The 24,870-nt window shown below is 40.4% G+C and overlaps 1 protein-coding gene across 1 annotated transcript in view; it reads left to right on the top strand.

Moving 5' to 3' along the window:
- The window catches only part of ntrk3a (neurotrophic tyrosine kinase, receptor, type 3a), a 183,406-nt gene that overhangs the window by 77,974 nt on the left and 80,562 nt on the right, over positions 1-24,870 (top strand). Inside the window, exon 4 of the mRNA XM_053630231.1 lies at positions 8,905-8,973. Coding sequence (XP_053486206.1) covers positions 8,905-8,973 — 69 coding nt within the window. The remainder of the gene's footprint in view (positions 1-8,904; positions 8,974-24,870) is intronic.

Below are 24,870 nucleotides of genomic sequence, written 5' to 3'. Positions count from 1 at the left end.
AGTGTGCGGGAATACTGATGCTACTGACTGAAGAGTACAGCTATACATTACTGTCTGGAATACTGAGTTGTATGGAATCTTTTGAGATCTTCTGCTCTATTGTCCGAGTCAAACAAACAAACTCCACCCTAAGTCCACTAGTCTACTGGACATTGTAAACAATGACTAGAAATCCTAAACCAACGTCTTCTGCTAGAAATCGAGGGGACATTTAGAAGTCTGGAAAGCGGTAGGTACTCTGAAATCCCTAAAAAATTCAGCACACTCCCATAATCCCATAATGCACTGATGCTCGGGGGGATGTTCAGGGGAAATCTTATTGTGCACTTTGTAGGTTGTAGGGAATATGGAGTAGGGAATAGGTTGTAAGGATTAGGGAGTAGGGAGTAGGGAATAGGTTGTAGGGATTAGGGATTAGGGAGTAGGGCACCAGTTTATACACAGCACAGGATAAATCCACTGCTAAAAACCCTTTCAGTAAATCTATTCAATAAAAATGTCTAGATTACTGAATACGTTTTTACACATGTAACAGGCTGTACTTCGATTTCTCACCCCCCCCCCACCTCCTCCCTCCCTCCCTCCCTCCCTTCCGTCTCGCTAATTGATTTTGTCTCTTTGACAGTTTGAAAGGAAGCTTTTACTTCCTCTGGGGAAAGAAAAGATTCCCACACTCCTCCGCTCACGACGCTCGCTCTTCCCTGATTAACGCAGTTTGCTTTTTTGTCTCTCGTCTATGAGTGATGTTTTTATTCTGTTTTTTGTTTTGTCTTGTTTTTTTTCAAACTTCGTGAAGACGTGGGACAAAAAAAACAAAACAAACAAAAAAAAAACCGGCATGTGACTCTGTTTAAACAAGAAGTGAAAAGAAAGAACAATGTTCCATTAAGTCGTCAAGAACTTATTAAAGTCTATTCATGATGACAAACTGGGTTTTTTTTTTCCTCCCTGTCTGAGGGAAAGAAATCCTATAAGATGTTTTCAAGCCTGTTTTCTTAAGATCTTGTTTCTAACGTCACGGATATTCGGCCAGACAGTAAATATGAATCTTTATAAATACGTGTGTATTCCGGAAGATGTACACTTCTTTCTGCTGAAAAGATAATTGCCCTCTGAAGAGTGGGTTGGGGCTGACAGATTTATTAAAAAGTCACTAAATTGTAGTAACAACATTGTAAACATAAACAGATTAAAAAGTACAATGTGTTCTTCAATAATAATTTTTAAAAAAAGAAAGAAATCATGGGCAAATTGCTGCAGTATAAGAGGAATAAAACACTCCATGCTGATTTATGCTTCTTTATATTGTACCTAAAACCACAAACACCCCAAATAAACACCCCAAATAAATACCCCAAATGTACACCCTGTACTAACCGGTTAATATGTAGCACTGCAAAATAAAGGTGTTTTCTTTTTTCTTTCTTTCTTTTTCTGTCCGTCATCCCCACTTACATATCGATATTCAAGATAAAAAGCACATTGCGTCTCTCCGGATGTCGCTTTATGTCTCTCGTGAACTATTGAATCGAGCGATTAGCATGCCGAGAGCCGGCCGCTAGCCACTAGCAGTTAGCAGAGCGGAGAACCCTGATGTTGCTATAGAAACAAGCTGGTGGCGATGCTGAAGTGTGAAGCAGTGTCACGAGGACAGCGGTAGCATCTGTCCCACAACATGCACAAAGCACAAGGGTTTATCACAGTTACGGAAGGTTATCAGGCGAGATGTTGTTTTTACAGTAAATAATAAACTCGGGCCTCGTTAATAGCCTTCTGGGTTTTTTTTTTTTTCGAGATCTTAGTGTGGCATTTGATTACAGTCTTTTTTTATTTTATTTTTTTTTACATATGCAGCTCCGGTCTCGCTGCAGCACAGATAAGGGATGGTTCAGATGAGCGGTGTGCACAGAAACAGTATGGTTTAACATCTTCACGCTATAGGAATGTATGATTGTTTAAAGGAAAAAGCTCTCAAAAACCTTACGTTATCTAGGAAAGTGCACACTGAATAAGAATGATATTATTGCTATAAATCTAAATCATGTCAAAATAATAACGAGATAAGTCACAAAACATCATTTACAAAATGTCTAAATAAATAAGAAGAAATTAAGGTTAAGACAGTGATGTATTTTGAATGAATGAGATGATATTTCAAAATAATAACCGTATCTCAAGAAACGAGTTAAGTCTAACTAAGGACAATATCTTCAAATAATGAGATAATATCTCATAATAATGACACCCATTTTCAAATAATGAGATAATATCTCACAATAACGACACCCATTTTCAAATAATGAGATAATATCTCACAATAACGACACCCATTTTCAAATAATGAGATAATATCTCACAATAACGACACCCATTTTCAAATAATGAGATAATATCTCACAATAACGACACCCATTTTCAAATAATGAGATAATATCTCACAATAACGACACCCATTTTCAAATAATGAGATAATATCTCACAATAACGACACCCATATCCAAATAATGAGATAATATCTCACAATAACGACACCCATTTTCAAATAATGAGATAATATCTCACAATAACGACACCCATTTTCAAATAATGAGATATCTTACAATAACGACACCCATTTTCAAATAATGAGATAATATCTCACAATAACGACACCCATTTTCAAATAATGAGATAATATCTCACAATAACGACACCCATTTTCAAATAATGAGATAATATCTCACAATAACGACACCCATTTTCAAATAATGAGATAATATCTCACAATAACACCCATTTTCAAATAATGAGGAGATATCTCACAATAACGACACCCATATCCAAATAATGAGATAATATCTCACAATGACGACACCCATTTTCAAATAATGAGATAATATCTCACAATAACGACACCCATTTTCAAATAATGAGATATCTTACAATAACGACACCCATTTTCAAATAATGAGATAATATCTTGAAAAACGAGATATCTTGAAGTAATTAGAGAACTCAAGATACCGAGATAAAGTAATAATGCAAACTACTAACACACAGTGTGGAATAACAAGTTTGAAATAACGAGATATGAAATTAAGAAACTGATATATCTTGAAGTAATGAGCGAGCTGCCAGAGATAAAAGTCATGAGATAAAAGTCAAAATAATGATCGTATATTTGTATAATGAGATACTTTGAAACAATGACCTATCTCTCTCTAAATAATGAGATAAGAACTCAAGATAATAATGTGAACTAGTGGCTAATATTTGAGATGATAATTGAAAATCTTCCCATCTTGAAATAACAAGATAATCAAGTATAGCTGAAACAGAAATCTCTCGAAGTTAATAAGAGTACTATGAGTACTTCTTGCTCGTGTTCTTTTTTTTTTTTTATCCTATATATGCTTTTCCTGTCCTCCATGTGCCTTTGTTTTGGGTTTAATCCTGACTCCGCCCCTGTTCTGTCATTGGTTTGTTTTCCTAATGTGTGCACCTGTTCCTGATCCTGTTCCAGAATCGGGTCCAGAGTTAATGAATAAAAAATGTCTTCTGTTTCGTAACTTTTCCCCACTGAACTCACAGAAGTGTTTCCCGACCTTTCAAAAAAGTTTTTTTTTTCCCTCTCATGCTTTTGTACTTTTCCATGAAGAATTCCTCTACTGCGAGTCTGCGCAAATTTCCCAGGAGTGCATTGTGGGTAATTGATTCTGCTCAACCACAAGCTGCATTAGTAACAGTGACTGCTTTTCCTTTACCGTTTTTCCGTAGCCTCCTCGTACGAACCAGACCCCGACGTCACACGGGACACGGCCGCCGCCTTCAGCAAACACATTTATTCAGAATATTAGATATTTCATGCTTCGCAGAATGAACCAGCTTCATTATTAATGCTGTCTCAGCTAATAAGCAACCGCTAGCGTTGGGAATAACGCACAGTGAGTTTACAGCACTGGAGTTCAGTGAAGTACGAATCGCTGAAAGCGTTCATTAAATTCTGTGTTTTAGGATAAACCGTATAACTCCGTTCTAACCGTATAACTCCGTTCTAAACACATAACCCCGTTCTAACAGTATAACTCCGTTTTTAACCGTATAACTCTGTTCTAACCGTATAACTCCGTTCTAAACGCATAACTCTGTTTTTAACCGTATAACTCCGTTTTTAACCGTATAACTCTGTTCTAACCGTATAACTCCGTTCTAAACGCATAACTCTGTTTTTAACCGTATAACTCTGTTTTTAACAGTATAACTCCGTTTTTAACCGTATAACTCCGTTCTAAACACATAACCCCGTTCTAACAGTATAACTCCGTTTTTAACCGTATAACTCTGTTTTTAACAGTATAACTCCGTTTTTTAACCGTATAACTCTGTTCTAACCATATAACTCCGTTCTAAACGCATAACTCTGTTTTTAACCGTATAACTCTGTTTTTAACAGTATAACTCCGTTTTTAACCGTATAACTCCGTTCTAAACGCATAACTCCGTTTTTAACCGAATAACTCTGTTCTAACCGTATAACTCCGTTCTAAACGCATAACTCTGTTTTTAACCGTATAACTCCGTTTTTAACCGTATAACTCTGTTCTAACCGTATAACTCCGTTCTAAACGCATAACTCTGTTTTTAACCGTATAACTCCGTTTTTAACCGAATAACTCTGTTCTAACCATATAACCCCCGTCTTAACGCATAACTCTGTTTTTAACCGTATAACTCCGTTTTTAACCGTATAACTCTGTTCTAACCGTATAACTCCGTTCTAAACGCATAACTCTGTTTTTAACCGTATAACTCCGTTTTTAACCGTATAACTCTGTTCTAACCGTATAACTCCGTTCTAAACGCATAACTCTGTTTTTAACCGTATAACTCCGTTTTTAACCGTATAACTCCGTTCTAAACGCATAACTCCGTTTTTAACCGTATAACTCCGTTTTTAACCGTATAACTCCGTTTTTAACCGTATAACTCTGTTCTAACCGCATAACTCTGTTTTTAACCGTATAACTCCGTTTTTAACCGTATAACTCCGTTCTAAACGCATAACTCCGTTCTAACCGTATAACTCCGTTCTAAACGCATAACTCCATTCTAACCGCATAACTCCGTTCTAAATGCATAACTCCGTTCTAATCGCATAACTCCGTTCTAATCGTATAACTCCAGACCGAACCGAAGGACCGTGAATGCTAACAAGAACTTCCTCACACATCTAGGTTGTGAACGCTGTAAAGAATTCATCAAAACGTTCGAAATGTTTCACGGATACTGTACGTTTACATTGACGCATAAAAATAACGAATATATTTTAAAATATAAAGTCAGTAAAAATGATCCAGTGTGCATAAAATGTTGTAGTTGGGTAATTTATTTATTTATTTATTTATTTATTTATTTATTTATTTATTTATTTATTTTCTCCATTAATTTCAATTAATTTACATAAATTACGTTAATACTACGCTCAGGAAACATTAAATTATTTAATAATGAATATATTATTGCTAAGATATATATATATATATTTTTTAAATTTGCTATCACTATTAAATGTTATTCACTGTTTAATATCTAATATTAATACATATTTTAATGTCCTTTTTGTTAAGAATATACCTTTTTTTTTTTTTAATGGGTCAAAGTTTCTGAATGAGAAAATCTAAGTGAGTTTAAGAGAAGAGGGAAACGTCCTGAAGTGTTTTATTCCTCTCACACTGCAGCAATCTGGAACCATTAGAACTGAAGGAACACCGTGTCTCACTTTTTATCCAATTATTGTTATAGTTAATGTTCTACTTCCTGTTTTTGCATTACGTTATAGCAGCTATAAACAGTCGTTCTCTCCACAGACTCTTTTTCACACACACACACACACACACACACACACACACACACACACACACACACACACACACACACACAAAACGAAGCTTGTCATGTAGCTGAAGAATGAATCGTACACTGTGACAGATAATCCATATGCAGACGCTGTTGATTGTTTTAGGGCAGAGTCCAGCTGTGTCAGGGTTCTGAGTTGCGATTTATTTTTTTCTCTCTGCACGCGTGTGTGTGCGTGTGTGTGTGTGTGTGTGTGTGTGTGTGTGTTTTTGCTTGCTCTCTCTCTCTGTCTCTCTGTGTATATACACATGTATTTAGTGTTTTTGAAGACTAAAAAGAACCAGATGTTCCCACACAGATGTGTCAAACCCCTAGGTCCTCACAAAAATATCATTTTTATACATTATTTATTAAAAGGGTCAGGTTGGTCCTTAGAAAGTGTGTGTGTGTGTGCAAAAAAAAAAAATTCTAGGTCCTTATCTAGTAGTAATATATCTAGTAGTAATAATAATAATAAAATGCAGCTTACAGTGGTTTAAAGTGCGTAGTGAACCCCCCCCCCCCCCCCCCTCCGCAAAGAACAAAAGGAAAAAAGTGTCAAAATAAAGTAAAATAATAAAATAAGTGAACAATGCAATAAATAATAACAGTGGCGTTATTATATACAGGGTTCATACACATTTTTTCCAATACATTTCGATGAATTTCATGACCATACATTACATTTCCAAATCTTTTCTTCACTACTCAACCCACCGGCTCCTCCTGCTCCGTCCTCCCTGACCGCCGAAGACTTTGCCACCTTTAAACTTCTACCCCAGCTCCTACACACCCACTGAGGGTTCCCCATCTCCTCCACTGGCACATTTTTCTAATCTAGCAACAGAAGAGATCCTGCAGATCATCTTGTCCTGCAATCCTTCCACAATGCTCCAGACCATCTCGCAAGACCTCCTCGCCTTCATCACGACCGTCATCCGTAGCTCCATATCATCTGGTCAGTACCAACAGCATTCAAGATAGCGAGGGTTATTCCCATCCCGAAGAAACCCACTCCGGGTCCCTCTCACACTGGGAAGTACTGACCGGTATCACTTCTCTCTTTTCTTTCTAAAATCCTCTAAAATCGCTGGTTTGCTTCGTACCTGGAAGGTCGCTCATACAAGGTGACACGAAGGGGATCTGCGTGTCTTTTCTTACAAGAGTACGTCCCAACAGAGTGTTTAGACTGATGGTACTCTTAACTCGTGACCTAGTGAACCGGTATCGGGGGGTATTTATTGATAAAGACTTCAAAGCTCTTCTGTAAGTCGCTCTGGATAACGGCGTCTGCCAAACGCCGCAGATGCAGATGCAGATGTAGATGCAGATACAGATGTAGATGCAGATGTAGATGCAGATACAGATGTAGATGCAGATGCAGATGTAGATGCAGATACAGATGTAGATGCAGATACAGATGCAGATACAGATGTAGATGTAGATGCAGATGTAGATGCAGATACAGATGTAGATGCAGATACAGATACAGATGTAGATGCAGATGTAGATACAGATATAGATGTAGATACAGATACAGATGTAGATGCAGATGTAGATGCAGATGCAGATACAGATGTAGATACAGATGCAGATGTAGATGCAGATACAGATGTAGATACAGATACAGATGTAGATGCAGATACAGATACAGATGTAGATATAGATGCAGATACAGATGTAGTTGCAGATACAGATACAGATGTAGATATAGATGCAGATACAGATACAGATGTAGATGCAGATACAGGTACAGATGTAGATATAGATGCAGATACAGATGTAGATGCAGATACGGATACAGATACAGATGTAGATGTAGATGTAGTATGGCCACTTGGAGTGTAGTTTACCGGGAAAGCCAGTAACCATGTTCGTTACATTCATTCATTCACAACATGCACGCGTTCGTTCTCCATCTTCTGCCTGATATACTGAAAACGGCTGCGTTAACGTTCCTCGTCTCGTCACGTCGCAGATGTTCGCACCTCTGGATGTTACTATCGGTCGTTTCACCGGTGTCAAATTTTAAAATTTAGCGCTAACCCTAGCTTACATCTTACATCGCACTGTTTCACCGTTAAAACTGCAGCGTCGTGCGGCTTCTGTGAACACCGAAGCCCCGCCTTCTTTGATTTGATTGGACATTGAGGAGCGCTGGGAGGCCGCCGAGGAAGACCAACGTAAACATGGGACTTTTTCTCATCCTAACATCGTCCATAGCGTGACCTGACTGATCACACGGACGTTCAGTATTGTTTAAGCAATATTAACAATTAAACATATTCTGTTATACAGGTACGAATATAAAATCAAACGATAAAGTTTTAAAATAAAAGTACAGTAATTGAGACAATAACGTAAAAGTTGTGTAAAAAAGTGAATTTGTTGGTTTTTTTAAACGTGTTTTTAACGGTCACTTTCATCCAGACGCTAGGAACAAAACAATACAATAAAAAACAATTATTAACAAACAAACAAACAGATAAACATCATGATCATTTGTCAGTTTGTTCCCTCTGAGTTCTGGTTCAGTGTTGGTTCAGTGTTGGTTCTGGTTCTGTGTTGGTTCTGGTTCTGTGTTGGTTGGAATTTCTTGCTGGATTTCGTGGGTGACGTCGTCAGTAACCGACTGTATTGTCGAGGTGAGAGGGGAAATTGTTTACATTTGATTTTCACTAAAGAATCTGTTTTAGACAGCAGTATGGAGCTGTTTATTCCCTGTAGGCCTGAGTGTCGGAGAGCCGAGGAGCATCGCGAGCCCGGTGATGGAAACGCGTCTTATCTCCGTCTCTTCCATTGGATTAAATTTCCTGCCTTTTAGGAGCCTGAAACCTTCACAGCCTCCATTTAATTTGTTGCTTTGAAAATAGCCGAGTGTGTTTATTGTGCTGTCGAGGCAGCAGTTTTTTCCCTCGCAGCTGAGTGTTGTTTACGTCCCCAGTGTTCTCTTCATCACGCTGTCGCACACACACTCGCATTAAAATCATGGCCTCTCTCTTTTTCTCTCTTTCTCTCTGTTTCCTGCAGAAATTTGTCCAAGAACCCTCTGACTACTCTTTCCTGGCAGCTCTTCCAGAATCTGCAGCTTATCGACCTGTAAGTGCCGTCTCTCTCTCGCTCTCCCTCTCTTTCTCTGTCTCTCTCTCTTTCTCTCTCTTTCTTTCTCTCTCTCTCTCTCTCTTTCTCTCTGTCTCTTTCTGTCTCTCTCTCTCTCTCTCTCTTTCTCTCTCACTCACTCTCTCTCTCTCTGTCTCTCTCTCTCTTTCTCTCTCACTCACTCTCTCTCTCTCTGTCTCTTTCTCTGTCTCTCTCTCTCTCTCTCTCTTTCTCTCTCACTCACTCTCTCTCTCTCTGTCTCTCTCTCTCTTTCTCTCTCACTCACTCTCTCTCTCTCTGTCTCTTTCTCTGTCTCTCTCTCTCTCTTTCTCTCTCACTCACTCTCTCTCTCTGTCTCTTTCTCTGTCTCTCTCTCACTCTCTCTCTCTGTCTCTCTCTCTCTCTCGCTGTCTCTCTCATTGTTTCACACGCTTCACTTGTCAGTATTGATTTAACTTTTGTAGAACTTTCTCATTGTGGTGCTGGATTGTGAGTGTGTGTGTGTGTGTGTGTGTGTGTGTGTGTGAGTGTGTGTGTGAGTGTGTGTGTGAGTGTGTGTGTGAGTGTGTGTGTGAGTGGGTGTATGTGGTGTCAAACACGCAATTCCGCTCATCAAAAACATCAATAATTCTGCATTAACTCCTCAAACTGACCCTCAAACAGCTGCTGGTGTCACGCTGATGCAAGACTTTAGAGCGCTTTCGTTTGATCTGTGTCTGAATTAATCATGAAGTCCCTGAGTGAGTGAAATGTAAAACACACACACACACCCATTGAAGGAGGCGTGGCCTGTGCACCTGTCAGTATTTGTGAAAAAAGTGTGACCTTGGCACTTTTAACTTGAGTGAAAACGTCATGGTCCCTGTACTTGTCATTATTAGTAAAGGAGGTGTGGCCTCTGCACCTTTAGCTCCAAAGGTGTGGCCTCTACACCCGTCAGTCCCAGTGAAGGAGGCGTCTGCATGTATTAGTCATAGTTAAAGAGATGTGGCTTCATTACCTCCAGTTCCAGTAAAGTAGGCGTGGCCTCTGCACCTCTCATTATTAGTAAAGGAGACGTGGCCTCTTTACCCGTCAGCCTAAATGAATAAAGGTGTGGCCAGTGCAACTGTCAATCACAGTAAAGGTGGCATGGCATCTGCAACTCTAGCTCCAAAGGTGTGGCCTCTACACCCGTCAGTCCCAGTGAAGGAGGCGTGTTGTATGTTTCTGTAAGTTATAGTCAAGGGGGCATGGCCTCTGCATGTATTAGTCATAGTTAAAGAGATGTAGCTTCATTACCTCCTGTTCCAGTCCCAGTAGATGCCAGTCCCAGTGGCATCTCCAATTTTCGCTCCAAAGGTGTGGCCTATTGGTGTGTTGAATGTAGCTGTCAATCATAATGAAGGAGGTGTGGTCTCAGAACATTAATCTCACTCCAATCAAAAATGTGTGGCATCTGTCAGTCATAGCAAAAGAGGTGTGGCTTATGTTTCATGCCACTGCCACAATTTAGAGTTCAGTTTCCTCCTTCATTGTGTGTGTGTGTGTGTGTTATAGGGGGGAATAGACAGTGTGGTATTTTAAGTGCAGGAAGCAGGACATATTCCTCAGAGGAGCAGATTCATCTCCTGCACTGGGTTAGCGTGTCCTTTTCTCGATCTCTGAGGGGACGGGGATGGAGACATTCGTGAGAAATATACGTTATTACACTGTCCTTAAAGTAGAGACATTTATAACGCTATAGCGTACAAGAAGGGCATGACCTCGTAGTGCAGCCGGCTAACAGAGTCTGAGCGTGCTAATAGGAGCAGTTTTATTTTCAATGAATTCATTAATGAAGGATCTATTCATAAAAAAGTGAAGCATAAAATAAATATATTCATTTGTGTGAAAACTGTCCTTGTGGGCGTGGCCTAGTATTGATTGACATCCTGCCCCTCTACTCAGATATATCTAAATCTACGATTGTTAAATCCTAAATGTAGTAACTACTCAATTATGGAGTTAGCACAGGAGGCTAGTAGGTAGTAAGTAGCTTTTACTCAAAAATACTCTCACTCACTAGGTTAGCATCTACTCACTACATTAGCTTTTGCTTCCTGGGTTAGCTTTTCATGACTATATTAGTTTTTGATCACTAAGTTAGCTTGTGCTCAAAAACTAGCTTTCCTCATTGGGATGCTTTCACTGCCTATATATATATATATATATATATATATATATATATAGACATAGTTTTGTCACTTGCTAGTTTCCTGTCACTTGCTAGTTTTTTATCACTTGCTAGTTTTCTGTCACTTTCTAGCTTCCTCTCTTGCTAGTTTTCTGTCACTTGCTAGCTTCCTCACTTTCTAGTTTCCTCTCTTGCTAGTTTTCTGTCACTTTCTAGTTTCCTCTCTTGCTAGTTTTCTGTCACTTTCTAGTTTCCTCACTTGCTAGTTTTGTCACTTGCTAGTTTTGTCACTTGCTAGTTTCCTGTCCCTTCCTAGTTTCCTCACTTGCTAGTTTCATCACTTGCTAGTTTTCTGTCACTTGCTAGTTTTCTGTCACTTGCTAGCTTCCTCACTTTCTAGTTTCCTCACTTGCTAGTTTTCTGTCACTTGCTAGTTTCCTCACTTGCTAGTTTTCTGTCACTTGCTAGTTTTCTGTCACTTTGCTAACTGATTAAATAAGCAGGGTTCTTGTTGGTCCACTCAGACTTTGGGATCTAGCGGTGTATAAAATAGTCTGTTTCCCCTCATGGTTGTTTGAGCATCTTGAGACCTTTCAGTCATTCACAGCTGTCAGTCATGTGAATGGAGAGAGGAATAAACAAGTTCACACACAGTAATGGAGGTCAGAGAGACAAACGACCAGCTCAATTATCAGCATAAAAATGTGTTAGAACCTCCCTGGAGAACATACAAGAACCTGCAAGATATGCGAGGAACATATGTGCGTGCATTTCTAACATACACTGTGTTATATTTTATAATCCATACACAAGTGTGTGTACTACTGCATTACATATTTTCAGTTTACGCTTAAAGAACTGTTAAGGGTACTTCACTTCTTGCTATGGGGTAACCTTAAATGGTTCTCTGTAGAACCCTACAGGATTCTTCTTTTCTATCAGAAATGGTTCCACAGAATACCCAGCACATAGAAGCAGCACTAAGGTCAAAGGTCTAATCAGCAAGGTTCTCTGGTTGTCCATCTGGGGGAACCGTTTAAGGTTCTGTGTTGAAGCCTGTGATGGTGTTTCAAAATTAGAAAAGGTTCCAAACTAGCACTACGGTTTCCTCAATTGTCGGTCTGGGGTAATTTTAAAAGGTTCTGTGTAGTACCCTCTTAACAATGTGTTTTCCCATCAGAAACGGTATCTTCTAAGCAATAACCAGCACATAGCAGCTACACTCAGGTGAGAAAAGGTTACATCTGGAAGGGTTCTTCAGTTGTCTGTCTAGGGGGACCTTTAAAGGTTCTACGTAGAAGCCTAGAACCATTAACTGTGCACTCCTGAAAAATTGGGAGCCTCAAGAGTTCTTGAGGGAATGTCAGTGTAGAACTCTACAACGAAGTGTTTTCTTATCAGAAAGGGTTCCAACCACTTTTTTTGGAAGACAAGAGCCCTTAATTATCTATTATACCATTAAAGAACCATTGAAGAACCTGTATGTTCAAAGAATGTGTGCATTAACTGGATAAGTGTGTGGTACTAACTCCTAATTATTCGTTTAGCTCTTTGTACTCGGCACACTAATAGAAAAATAAAGTTCTTCAAGGCTTCATTACGGGTTCTTCACTTCCAGAAAAGTGGTGCCACAGAGGAACAATTCAAGAGCCCTTAGGAATGTAAAAAAAAATCAATAAATAACCACAGTATAAATGATGTATTAATTACGTTGTCCTGGAACTTCCTGAAGAAACCCTCAGGTGTAGCGTTCTACATAAAAGAACCGTTAATGCTACTGGAGTTTAATGAGTTTTCGATGCGTTCTTGCACGGCGCTTCTCAAATCGCTTCAAAGAGAATCATGAAACTAAAAAGAACCCAATTCAAAAAATAATAATAAATAAAAGACAGTCGAAGTGCTTCAGGAAGCCGTCGGTGTTTCATGGTGTTTCCACACACACACACACACACACACACACACACACACACACACACTCACACACACATGCTGAGAGAACACAGGTGCTAGTCCAGAAGACCAAGGTCAGGAAAATCCACTGACTCAAACACACTCAAGTTCAATTTCTAACACGAAAGCAAAAACACGAGGAAAAAAAATCGGTAGTGCAGATGTGCACAGTGTGTTCTCAGATGGAAGCAAGCGACTCACTACCCACACACACACACACACACACACACACACACACACACACACATTGAGAATGAGAGAGAAAATGGGCGAGAAATTAGTGCGAGTAATGGAGAGAGGAGAAAATTGAGCCACAAAGCGCTCTCATTTCCAGAGTCCTCATTTTCTGCTGTTTACTTCACACGAGCACGTCACACACAAACACACCCCGATATGTGTGTGTTCTCTCACACACACACACACACACACAAACACACCCACACACAAACACACCCTGATATGTGTGTGTTCTCTCACACACACACACACACACACACACGCACACACACAAACACACCCTGATATGTGTGTGTTCTCTCACACACACACACACACAAACACACCCCGATATGTGTGTTCTCTCTCACACACACACACACACACAAACACACCCCGATATGTGTGTTCTCTCTCTCACACACACACACACACACACACACACACACACACAAACACACTCCGATATGTGTGTTCTCTCTCTCACACACACACACACACACACACACACACACACACACACACAAACACACTCCGATATGTGTGTGTTCTCTCTCACACACATATCGGAGTGTGTTTTTTTTTTTATGTGATTTTTTTTATGTGATTTTCTTCATCCTTTTTGTTTTTGTTTGTTTGTTTGTTTGACTTATTGACCGCCTTCCTCAGCTAGCATTACTCTTACATTAAAAAAAAAGTGAAACGCTCTATATAGATGTATTGAATTACAACAACAACAAAGAAACACGTGCAAAATAACGTGCACGTCGATTTACGCATCATGCTGTACACGAGTTAAACAGTACGTGTTGTACGTGCGTCTGCGTTTGACACGTAAAGAATGTGAAATCTGCTAAAATAGTGGGTGGAGTCCATGCAAATCGTGTAGTTTATCACCGACATCATTGTGATTTCACTAAACAAACAAACAAACAAACAAATAAAGAAAAGAAAAAACAACTAGAGAAAAGACGTGTAGAAACGCTCCCGTGGCCGAAGCCGAACGAAAAAATTCCCAGTGCTGATTTACATTTAGCCACGCCCAGAAAATTCCATAAAAGTCCAAGCTCATTAAAAGACTCTCCTTATACAGAAATTTACACAAAAATCTCATGCATCTTGTATAAACGCTCTTCTGAACCCTTTCCGAATCAAGTCCGGGCGTTCGGAACCGATCACAAAATTCCCACGAGATTCCTGCTATCTGTAATAGATTTTTTTTTTTTTTATCTCTTCGCGTGAGGGTTTGAGATAAGCCGGGAGGTCGAAGCCGCGCTCGGCTCGGCGATATCCCGAGCGTGTTGTGTGAAGAGCAACAAAAGCGTACTCTTCCGCTCGGAGGATATTGATATGATACGAGTGTATTTACGGCGCAGGCAGATATCACGGCGCAGGATTGTTCGGTTCTGTTGACCTTTATCTAATCCCGGGCTTTAAATAAACACACAAAGCCGACGAGTGTCTCGTTGTCGGCAGGATCACACCGCTTTAAAAGCTTTGAGACGTTGAAACGAAAAGTTTACGCTTCCTGGCTTTCAGAGTTTCATATTTATATATATTTTTTTTGCTTTATTAACGTCTAAACGTATTGTTTCCTTCACCCTGGCGTTAAAGACACCGGTTTCTCTGTATTGGAAAGCGCTGAGGGTGTCACGGCGATCGCCACGGAAACAGGAAGTGACGTGCACGGTTTAACACCACGCTGATTTTAAGATGCTTGGTTTGTTCCCGTTCTTATTGTTCCGTCATTTTCTATTACGGCAGCGTACGTTAGCATGGTGCTGATGTAGTGTTTAACTCTGATTTAAGGCGACTTTGATATCTGCGCTTAAAAAAGTTCAGCATTAACGCATCAGAAATAAAAGCTAATTCTCATGCTGTGCTTTTTCAGAGTTAATATTCCCACCATCTTGTTTCTCGCGCTGGCTCACGGTCCTCCGACGGTTCACGATTCCGCAGTTTAAAAAGCTCACGTAAGTGGTCTTTTATCAAGATTACTGAATATAAATGATAGAAAATAAATGTAAAAATAGTTTCCGTATTGTTAAAGATGTTATTAGATCACGTAATAGTATTACTGTTACGGTTAAATGACCAGTGTTGATTATTTTCCTGTAACGGCACATCGCAACACGATCCATTCCTCGTATACCACAGCAATTTACCCACAATTACCATTTATTATTATTTAAGGCCGTAGTTTTTAACCATTTATAGCTACAGTTAATGTTCTGTGAAACGTGCTTCCTTATCTGTGGACAAGACACGGCTTGTCATGTTACCGAGAAACTGAAGAAGCGTAAACTCCTTTGTAAAGTTACAGCTTTACGCCTGACACCGGAGGCTCCTTCCAGTAAATAAATAAATAAATATATATATATATAAATAAAAATGTACTTGCAGAAAACCTCGCCGTATTAACAATTTTTTTTTTTTAATTCGAGTTGAGTCGCATTCTGACCCAATCACAATCCAGAACTCAGCAGTACTCCGTTACCCCTAATTACCCTAATACCGAAAGTCATACCGATATTGCAGTCTTCAGCAAACACTGAATTAAGAGCACCCCCACGACGCAACCCCCACCCCCCTCCAAAGTCAGAAATGGTATGTCCCGTTTATACTGTAGGTGATGCGATGTGAAATAATGGGTCGTGTGTTGGACGTGGGTAAGTTAGGAGAGAAAACTGAGTGGGGGATAAAAGCAGCAGCAGCAGAAGAAGAAAATAAAATGAATAAACTATACAAAAGAGAAAATCCATATTTCTTGGTCTCTCTGGTGAATTAAGACGTGCACAAGATACATCAGGAGCGAGGTTCTGGCTGATGGACGAAGTGATATCAATAACAAACCAGAGGAGAATATATGGAATAACGGTCAATGCGGGTGACATCACTCTGACAGGACGAGCATCATCGGCCGGCTCTGTGCTCGATCCGCATCTACAGGCCGTGAGCGATTACCTCCAGCTGCAATCGATATTAAAGCATGCTTCCTGTTATTCAGGCATAAGTGCTGTACACTGTGTCTGATTGTGTTTGTGTGTGTGTGTGTGTGTGTGTGTGTGAGAGAGAGAGAGGGAGAGAATTGGGAGAGAGGGAGAAAGAGAGCGAGCATGTGTCTTCCTGTTGATCTTATGGAGAACTGACAAATAATTCAGGCGACATGTTGGGAGATGAAATGCAGAAGGATTTCTCTAGCTAGTTTGTGTAAACATGAAACAATAATAAGTCCATAAGTACATTGGCATGAGCTTTATTTCATATTATATCCACAGATATACAAAAATAAATTAAAAAAAATATATATATATATATATATATATATATATATATATATATATATATAAAAGGAAAAGGGAGGAAAATTATGGATCTGGCAACACGGAATAGAATTCTGAATATAATCGAATATAATAATATCGCAGAAGGATAGAATTCTGTGACGTAACTATTTATTTATTTTATTATTATTATTTTGTTTTTGTTAGCTTACTTGTGTATGCACTTAGTAACAGATGCCACTTTGTCAAGGTTTCGCTGTGTAAATAAATGCACAACTTAATGATTTAATTAGTTCATTAATTTCTACATTAATTCTTGCTAATCTAATTAATGGATCTGGACACCCTGGATTTTTTTTCTTCTTCTTTAACGTCTAGCTGTGATGATTACGTGTAACGACGAGCCGTAGAATCGCAGCGCAATAGATTCTGATTCGAATGAAAAACGCCAATAAAAACAGTGTACTCCTGTTCAGGTGAAAAGATTCCTTCTTGTGCTTAGCTTTCCGTTGTTCACGAGAATAATTTCACTGCAATACGAAGCAAAAACACATGTTCTTCTTTATATTAATCTTCGTGATTTTAGAGTTTAATACGGTAAGATTTTGAGGCTTGAGCGTCATCTCGGCTCGGCGGCCAGCTCGTTCGTCCGCTGAAAAAACGTCCACATCGCTCCAGCACACGCGCTACTGAGTACGTCCAGCTGAGTATTTACTGCGGAATCCTAATTAAGTCGTGATCATCATCTAAAAACTCAGTGTTAGTCATTTTCAGCTGTTTTTGGCAGTGTTATTCCTCCATATCTCATTATAGTTTGAGGTAAACAAGCAAAAGTGTGTGTGTGTGTGTGTGTGCTGTTACTTTTCCAGCTCAGTGTGGAGAGAAAAAGCTCACATACACACTTTCTCTCGCTGTGTAAATTGGTGGTTTGGATCCCGGGATTTTTAGCTCCATTTGGCTAATGTGTAGCACCTGCACGCTAACGAGTGCTAACACCGGTCCTGTTTACAGATTCACATTGAGCTGGACACCTCAGAGCATTTCACTCTAAACCCGGATCATTTTTCCCTTTAATCACACTCCCACTTCTCAAACGATTAGCGATCATGCTAACAAGCGGCAGCCGTCAAGAACGCTTAGAACACCGCATGTGTGTGTGGTTTGAACCGGACCCAAATGCCTTAACAAGCAGCGAAATCCTATTCCCTAGTATGGCAATAAAATAGAATTCCATGCTGTAAAAAAAGCCTCACTGCCTGATTAACGAACAGCAGAGTAGAAGTATACGGGATATAGTATACACAGAGCAGTAGGATCATATCTATCGGCCTAAAGAATAGAAACCCATAACTGATTACACAATGGCATCGAATTCTAATCAACCAATAAGTCAGCCGAATAGAATTCTATACCCTAATAAGAGAATTGAATAGAATACTGTGACCTTATCAAGCAACAGATTAGAATTACATGTGCATGACCCCATAAGGCAGCCGAATAGAATTCTATGCCCTGATAAGGGAAGAGAATAGACTTTTGCGACCCAATAAGATAGACAAATAGAATTGTATGCCCCAATGAAAGAATAGATCGAATTATGACCTAATAAGGCAACATAGTAGAATCACATGACCCAATAATGCAACCAAATAGAATCACATGACCCAATAATGCAACCGAATAGAATCACATGACATAATAATGCAACCAAATTGAATTGCATGACCCAATAAGGCAGCTGAATAGAATTATACGCCCCAATAAAAGAATGGAATAGAATTATATAACCTAATAAGGCAATGTGTTACAATTACACGACCCAATAACACTACCAAATAGAGTCGTATGCCCTCAGAAGAGAATAAAGTTTTATGCCCTAATAAGAGAGTGGATTAGAAATACGTGGCCCAATAAGGCAGCTGAATAGAATTATATTTGCTAATAAGAGACGAGAATAGAATTCTAATAGACCTAAGAAGGCAAAAGTATACAAACCTGTGACCAAGTAATGCTGCGGAATAGAAATTGAACCCAACAAAGCAACAGAATAAAAATCCATGACTGATAAATTGATAGAATTTAATAATAAGGCACCTAATAATGCAGCAGGACAGAATTCGATGACATAATAATAATGTTACGACCCAATCAGGCACTAGAATAGATTTGAATGACCTAGTAGGGCAATTCCATAGAATTCTATAGGCTGATAAAACTGCAATATAGAAATCAATGACATACGAAGTAAAAAATTCTATAACACATTAAGGCAATACACTAAAATCATGTGATGATAAAGCAGTAGAATAGAATTCACTAACCTAATAATGCTTAATAACAGAACTGAAATCTGTGACTGAATAAGGGAATAAAATCAAATTGTACGATTCTAATTCTATATATATATTATATATGACCCACAGAGGCGTTAGAATAGTGTTCCTTGAGCGAGTAATGCAAGAGAATATAATTCATTTATAATTCATTTACCATCGTTTATTAAAGCAAGAGAATAGAATTCTATGTATAACTTAATGGCCTGTGAAATGAAACGTGAATAAGCGATAGACTCCATGCGTAACCGTGGAGAGAGAGAGAGAGAGAGAGAAAGAGAGAGAGAGAGAGAGAGAGAGAGACGTCTCTGTGAGCGCGCTGGTCTGGTGAACTTCAGCAACTGGAGGTGAATCCTGGCGTTTTGTTTTGCGCTGGAGGTGCGTGACGATGCCAGAGGTTCAGCTTCAGCAGGGCAGACTGACTTCCTGCGGCCGTTCTGCGGGGGATTCCAGCACGGTTCATGCAAACACAGCGGACCTAGAATCTTCTCGGGCTTTGCCGTTGGCGTTCTGTGTTCTTTCTTTCTTTCTTTCTTTCTTTAAACCCTCGACATTGTTGCCGATTCCCGTCTGTGAGCGTTTGACTCCTGCTCTGTTATGCCAGCATGGGTGTGTGTTGGATCTGTTGAAGCTGCTGTCCAAGGTGCTGAACTTCCATCTATGTGATGAATAACAGCTGTAAAATGTAGAAAGATCCATTCCTTACTTATAAAAAAAAAAAAGAACCTAGTAAAATAAACACGATCTGGTACATTCTCTGTAATAATTCTTTTACAAATCTCAGCATGCTCAAGCTGTATTTTTAAATCGTTTCCTAATTATCATTACCATTCTATTATTTCGTTTAAAGTGTTTCATTGTAGGCCTGTTTAATCTCTTTTCTTCTCTCTTTCTCGTTAGATATTTTCGCTTTTTTTTTTCCCTCTTTCAACCAAAAAAAATAACTAGGACGAAACTTACAGGAAAGTGCTAGCTCAGTGGTTATGATGGTGGAGTTCTGAACGGAAGGTCGTGAGGTCAAATCCCAGCACTACAAACCTGCCACTGCCGGGCCCCTGAGCAAGGCCCTCAACCCTTTGATACTGCTCCGCTGTATAAAATGAGATCAAATGTAAGTCGCTCTGGATAAGGGCGTCTGCTAAATGGAGTACACTGATAGATTTTATTTCACGTTAACAAACCCGAAAACGTTCTCCGTAAAGAAGCGAGCGCTTCTTTAAAACGGGAAAGTCACATCACGGCGAGCGCCCCGGAAGAAACGTCGTCGTGCGAGATCTTGGAGCGGACGTGTTCAAACTTTTTCCGGCAAAAAAACCCCTCGTCGAATCCTTGCTCATTACTAACTGGAAAATATGAAAAGATATAAAACGGAACGTTCCGGATTCCGGATGTTGATTGGCTCCTCTGCCATGTTAATTAGGGGAAAGAATAAAACTGATAAAATGCAAAACTCCTGCGCCTAGCGTCTGAAGGTTGGCAGGTTCTGAAACTGTCATTTACGTATGTATTTCTGGATATTTTCCATCTCACCTGCAAGGTCGATTACACCTACGCAACCGCCAATCGTTCCGGATTCATGTGTCGATTGTCTCGTCGGCCGTTTTCATTAGAGGAGGATAGAAGATTGAAGGTTGACGGATCTGAGATCTCAGAACTAAGAAGCGGAGACTCACGCAGGGTTCAATATCCAAAAGAGGCTTTAAACGTAAAAAGAAAAAAAGAGAGAGAGAAGCAGACAATCCAACATTCCCGTGAGCCGAGGCGAAATCCCAAATCCAGGCACAGAGCCGAAACCAGTAAGTCAAAGCCACCACTGGGTGAACAGAGCTGGCGAGGAGGAAACGCACAAAACAAGGAATATGGCGAATGAGGAGAAGGCTTAGAGATGTAGAGAGCAAACGAGACTTGTAGAGAGCGAGAGAGAGAGAGAGAGAGAGAGAGAGAGAGTCGGAGTAAACTGGAGAGCGCTACAATACAATGGTAATCTAGATCGGAAAGTGGGCGTGGCTAACGGTCGGACGTTCTAGACAAAGCAGTCGTTATGAAATTCAGGATCAGAGCGTAATAGAAATAGAGGAAGCTGTGTCAGGTCTGGAAGTGTAAGATCTTCCTGTTCGGAGAATTGTTGTGGAATTTGTCGTTGTTGAGGGAAAATCTCGACACGTTCGCCGCGCCGTGTTGCTCGTTTGTTTCTTTCCGTGTGTCCCTGAGCGTCTGTTTGTTGGCGTATTTATCCTCCTCTGATCTGCAGCTTGTGACATCTCACGTTGGTGTTTTGTGGGGTTCGGAGGTAGACACTCTTTTTTTATTATTATTTATTGTTTTTTCATCCTCCAGTTGATTGATTTTGCGTGTGTACGTGTGTGGCATGCCGTTTGATTAATAATTAGATTCCGATGACTACTGGGAGCGAAATGTGTAATTATGGCATGATTAAACAGAGCCTTCTCATGTGGGATCAGACTAACGATGCTGGAACTCTGAGTGGAAGAACAATCATGAGCGACGTGACGTTCTCCACATGGGGTTTATTCTCTCGGCAAGAGAGAGAGAGAGAGAGAGAGAGAGAGAGAGAGACACACACAAACACACACGTACTCACGTATGACTCTTCTACACAAACCGACGCCGCTGTAGTAATATTAGCGTTAGCACTGTGATTGCTTCAAGGGTTTAGTTTTCAAATACGTGTGTAATCTGGCTTTGTGTATTGTTTATCCACACAAGTCATGACCTTTGACCTGTGTCACATGGCCCTGGATGTGGGTGCCATTCGCAGCGCAGGTTTATGTTTTATAAATGAAACCCGCATTGCGGAGGAGCTGAGCTCGCGGTGTTTATTGCACTTTGGAGTTTTGTCGTTATTGCATGGATGAATATTTCAGGTGTGTTGGTGATAAAGATTAAAATATGACACGGGTAAACATCTGTGCCATGTTTCTTTAAAAACAGACAGAAAGGAAACGCTTTTGCTGCTTTGTAATATTTTACATTAAATTCTGACCCAGTTTACTTTAAGGAGATTAAATATACACATTTCAGACAGTAGATATATATATATTTTTTTAATTCTACGTTCCTAGGTCATCGTTCTCCAGGGTCCTATGTTCCCAGGCCTCAATGTTTCCAGACTTTCCATTCTTTTTTTGTTGTTTTGGTCCAGTATTCCCAGATTACCATTTTCCAGGATCCCGTGTCCCCTGGGAACATTGTTTCTATGGTTCTGGGTTCCCAGGGCATCATTTTCCACAGTTCTATTTTTCCCCGGGACACAATTCCCCAGGGTTCCTTGTTTGACCAGGTCACTATTTCCATGGCACCATGTTTGTAGGGTTCTGTACTCCCATTGTCTGTGTTCACTTGGCTCAATGTTTCACGGGGACCTGTGTCCCCATGGCATGGTGTTTCCAGAGTCCAGGGTCCAATGTTCCCATTCTCTTTGATTCCCAGAGCTCTATGTTTCCACGGTCCTCAGATTTCTGCTCTCAAACTCCTCTCCACGCTTAATGAAGTTTACTAGGAGTTGTTGAAACCATGACCGTAGCCATGACCTTAGGAACTCCTTCACAGGTTCTTCTGTACCACTGAAGGAACCCTCAGCACACAGATGCCCTACTTTTAAAATGGCACTTTTCTCGAGCAGCTACAGTATATACGATAATCTAGGTTATGTACTGTCAAATAGGCGGTTGTAAGGCATTACGTTAAGTAGCCACACCAGCTAATCTAAAATGCGCACCTCTAGCTAATCAGCTAATGAAGGAAAATATATAACGTTAGCTGGAAGGTATGCAGCGCATCATAGGTTAATGAAGTTACCGAAATAACGGAGGAGTTGTATCTGTGTGGTGGATGGTCACAGGAGGCTACTGTTACTAGCTACGTTGGTTAATCTTTGCTGTTATTAGATTGGGATTGTTTTTCCTCACTGTGTTTCTCCGTGTCTCCGTGCGAGGTGTTAATTGAAGGCCCGTTAGCACAGAGCAGGGATTTCAGTAAGTACAGGGACTTTACCAGCTCATTATCCTATACATATAGCTGACATTTCCGAGCCGAGTCTGGAGACCTCGGGGAGCGTACTGTAGACTGTACACACAGAAACAATTGCCTAGTTATTTATGCAAAGAAGCCAGTAAGGATGCTAATGGAAATTAATTTGACAGACACGCTAATAAGTTTAGGGTCGGAAGGTGTTTTTTTACGCAGTTTATTACAGTTTTCTCTTTTATTCCAAATGCATTTTTCACCCGGTCTTCATATTGGAAATCTTTTCTGTCTGTGGCTGAAGCACGAGCACATGTTTAATGCATGGCTAATACACAGGTCGATGCGAGACTCGTCCACGTCTCCGGTCCTGTCCTCCGCTTGACCTTCCACAAGGCTAATACCATGTTTTATTCATGTTCGCTAATGAAATAGCTAAGCTCCGAGGTAAAACCGATCCTTTACCATCCATCCATCCATCCTTTACCCATCCATCCATCCTTTACCCACCCATCCATCCTTTACCCACCCATCCATCCATCCATCCATCCTTTACCCATCCATCCATCCATCCTTTACCCATCCATCCATCCATCCTTTACCCATCTATCCATCCATCTATCCTTTACCCATCCATCCATCCATCCATCCTTTACCCATCCATCCATCCTTTACCCACCCATCCATCCATCCTTTACCCATCTATCCATCCTTTACCCACCCATCCATCCATCCATCCTTTACCCATCCATCCATCCTTTACCCACCCATCCATCCATCCTTTACCCATCTATCCATCCATCTATCCTTTACCCATCCATCCATCCATCCATCCTTTACCCATCCATCCATCCTTTACCCATCTATCCATCCATCCTTTACCCATCTATCCATCCTTTACCCACCCATCCATCCATCCATCCTTTACCCATCCATCCATCCTTTACCCACCCATCCATCCATCCTTTACCCATCTATCCATCCATCTATCCTTTACCCATCCATCCATCCTTTACCCATCGATCCATCCATCCATCCTTTACCCATCCATCCATCCTTTACCCACCCATCCATCCATCTATCCTTTACCCATCCATCCATCCATTCTTTACCCATCCATCCATCCATCCATCCATCCTTTACCCACCCAACCATCCTTTACCCACCCATCCTTTACCCATCCATCCATCCTTTACCCACCCATCCATCCATCCATCCTTTACCCATCCATCCATCCTTTACCCACCCATCCATCCATCCATCCTTTACCCATCCTTTACCCATCCATCCATCCTTTACCCACCCATCCATCCATCCATCCTTTACCCATCTATCCATCCATCTATCCTTTACCCATCCATCCATCCATCCATCCTTTACCCATCCATCCATCCTTTACCCACCCATCCATCCATCCTTTACCCACCCATCCATCCATCTATCCTTTACCCATCCATCCATCCATTCTTTACCCATCCATCCATCCATCCATCCTTTACCCACCCATCCATCCATCTATCCTTTACCCATCCATCCATCCATTCTTTACCCATCCATCCATCCATCCATCCATCCTTTACCCACCCAACCATCCTTTACCCATCTATCCATCCTTTACCCACCCATCCATCCATCTATCCTTTACCCATCCATCCACCCATCCATCCATCCATCCTTTACCCATCCATCCATCCATCCATCCTTTATCCATCCATCCATCCATTCTTTACTCATCCATCCATCCATCCATTCTTTACTCATCCAACCATCCATTCTTCTTTCATTCCTTCTTTCCTTCCTCATCTCAGCATGATCCTCTGTTTGTGATGTAAGAAATTATTAAGCTTTTTCAACCTTTCTGGAGAATCTTCTGCTCAGAGTCTTAGCCATGCTGATTTAGCTTTAAGAGGAGGATGAACTGCTTTTCCTCTCCTTTCATCTGGATTCATCAAAGACACTAAAAGCCTGAGTGGAC

This window comes from Ictalurus furcatus, chromosome 8 (genome assembly GCF_023375685.1).
Source record: "Ictalurus furcatus strain D&B chromosome 8, Billie_1.0, whole genome shotgun sequence".
Lineage (NCBI taxonomy): Eukaryota > Metazoa > Chordata > Actinopteri > Siluriformes > Ictaluridae > Ictalurus > Ictalurus furcatus.
The sequence above is the reverse complement of the archived record's forward strand: the minus strand, read 5'-3'. Positions and strand labels throughout refer to the sequence as shown.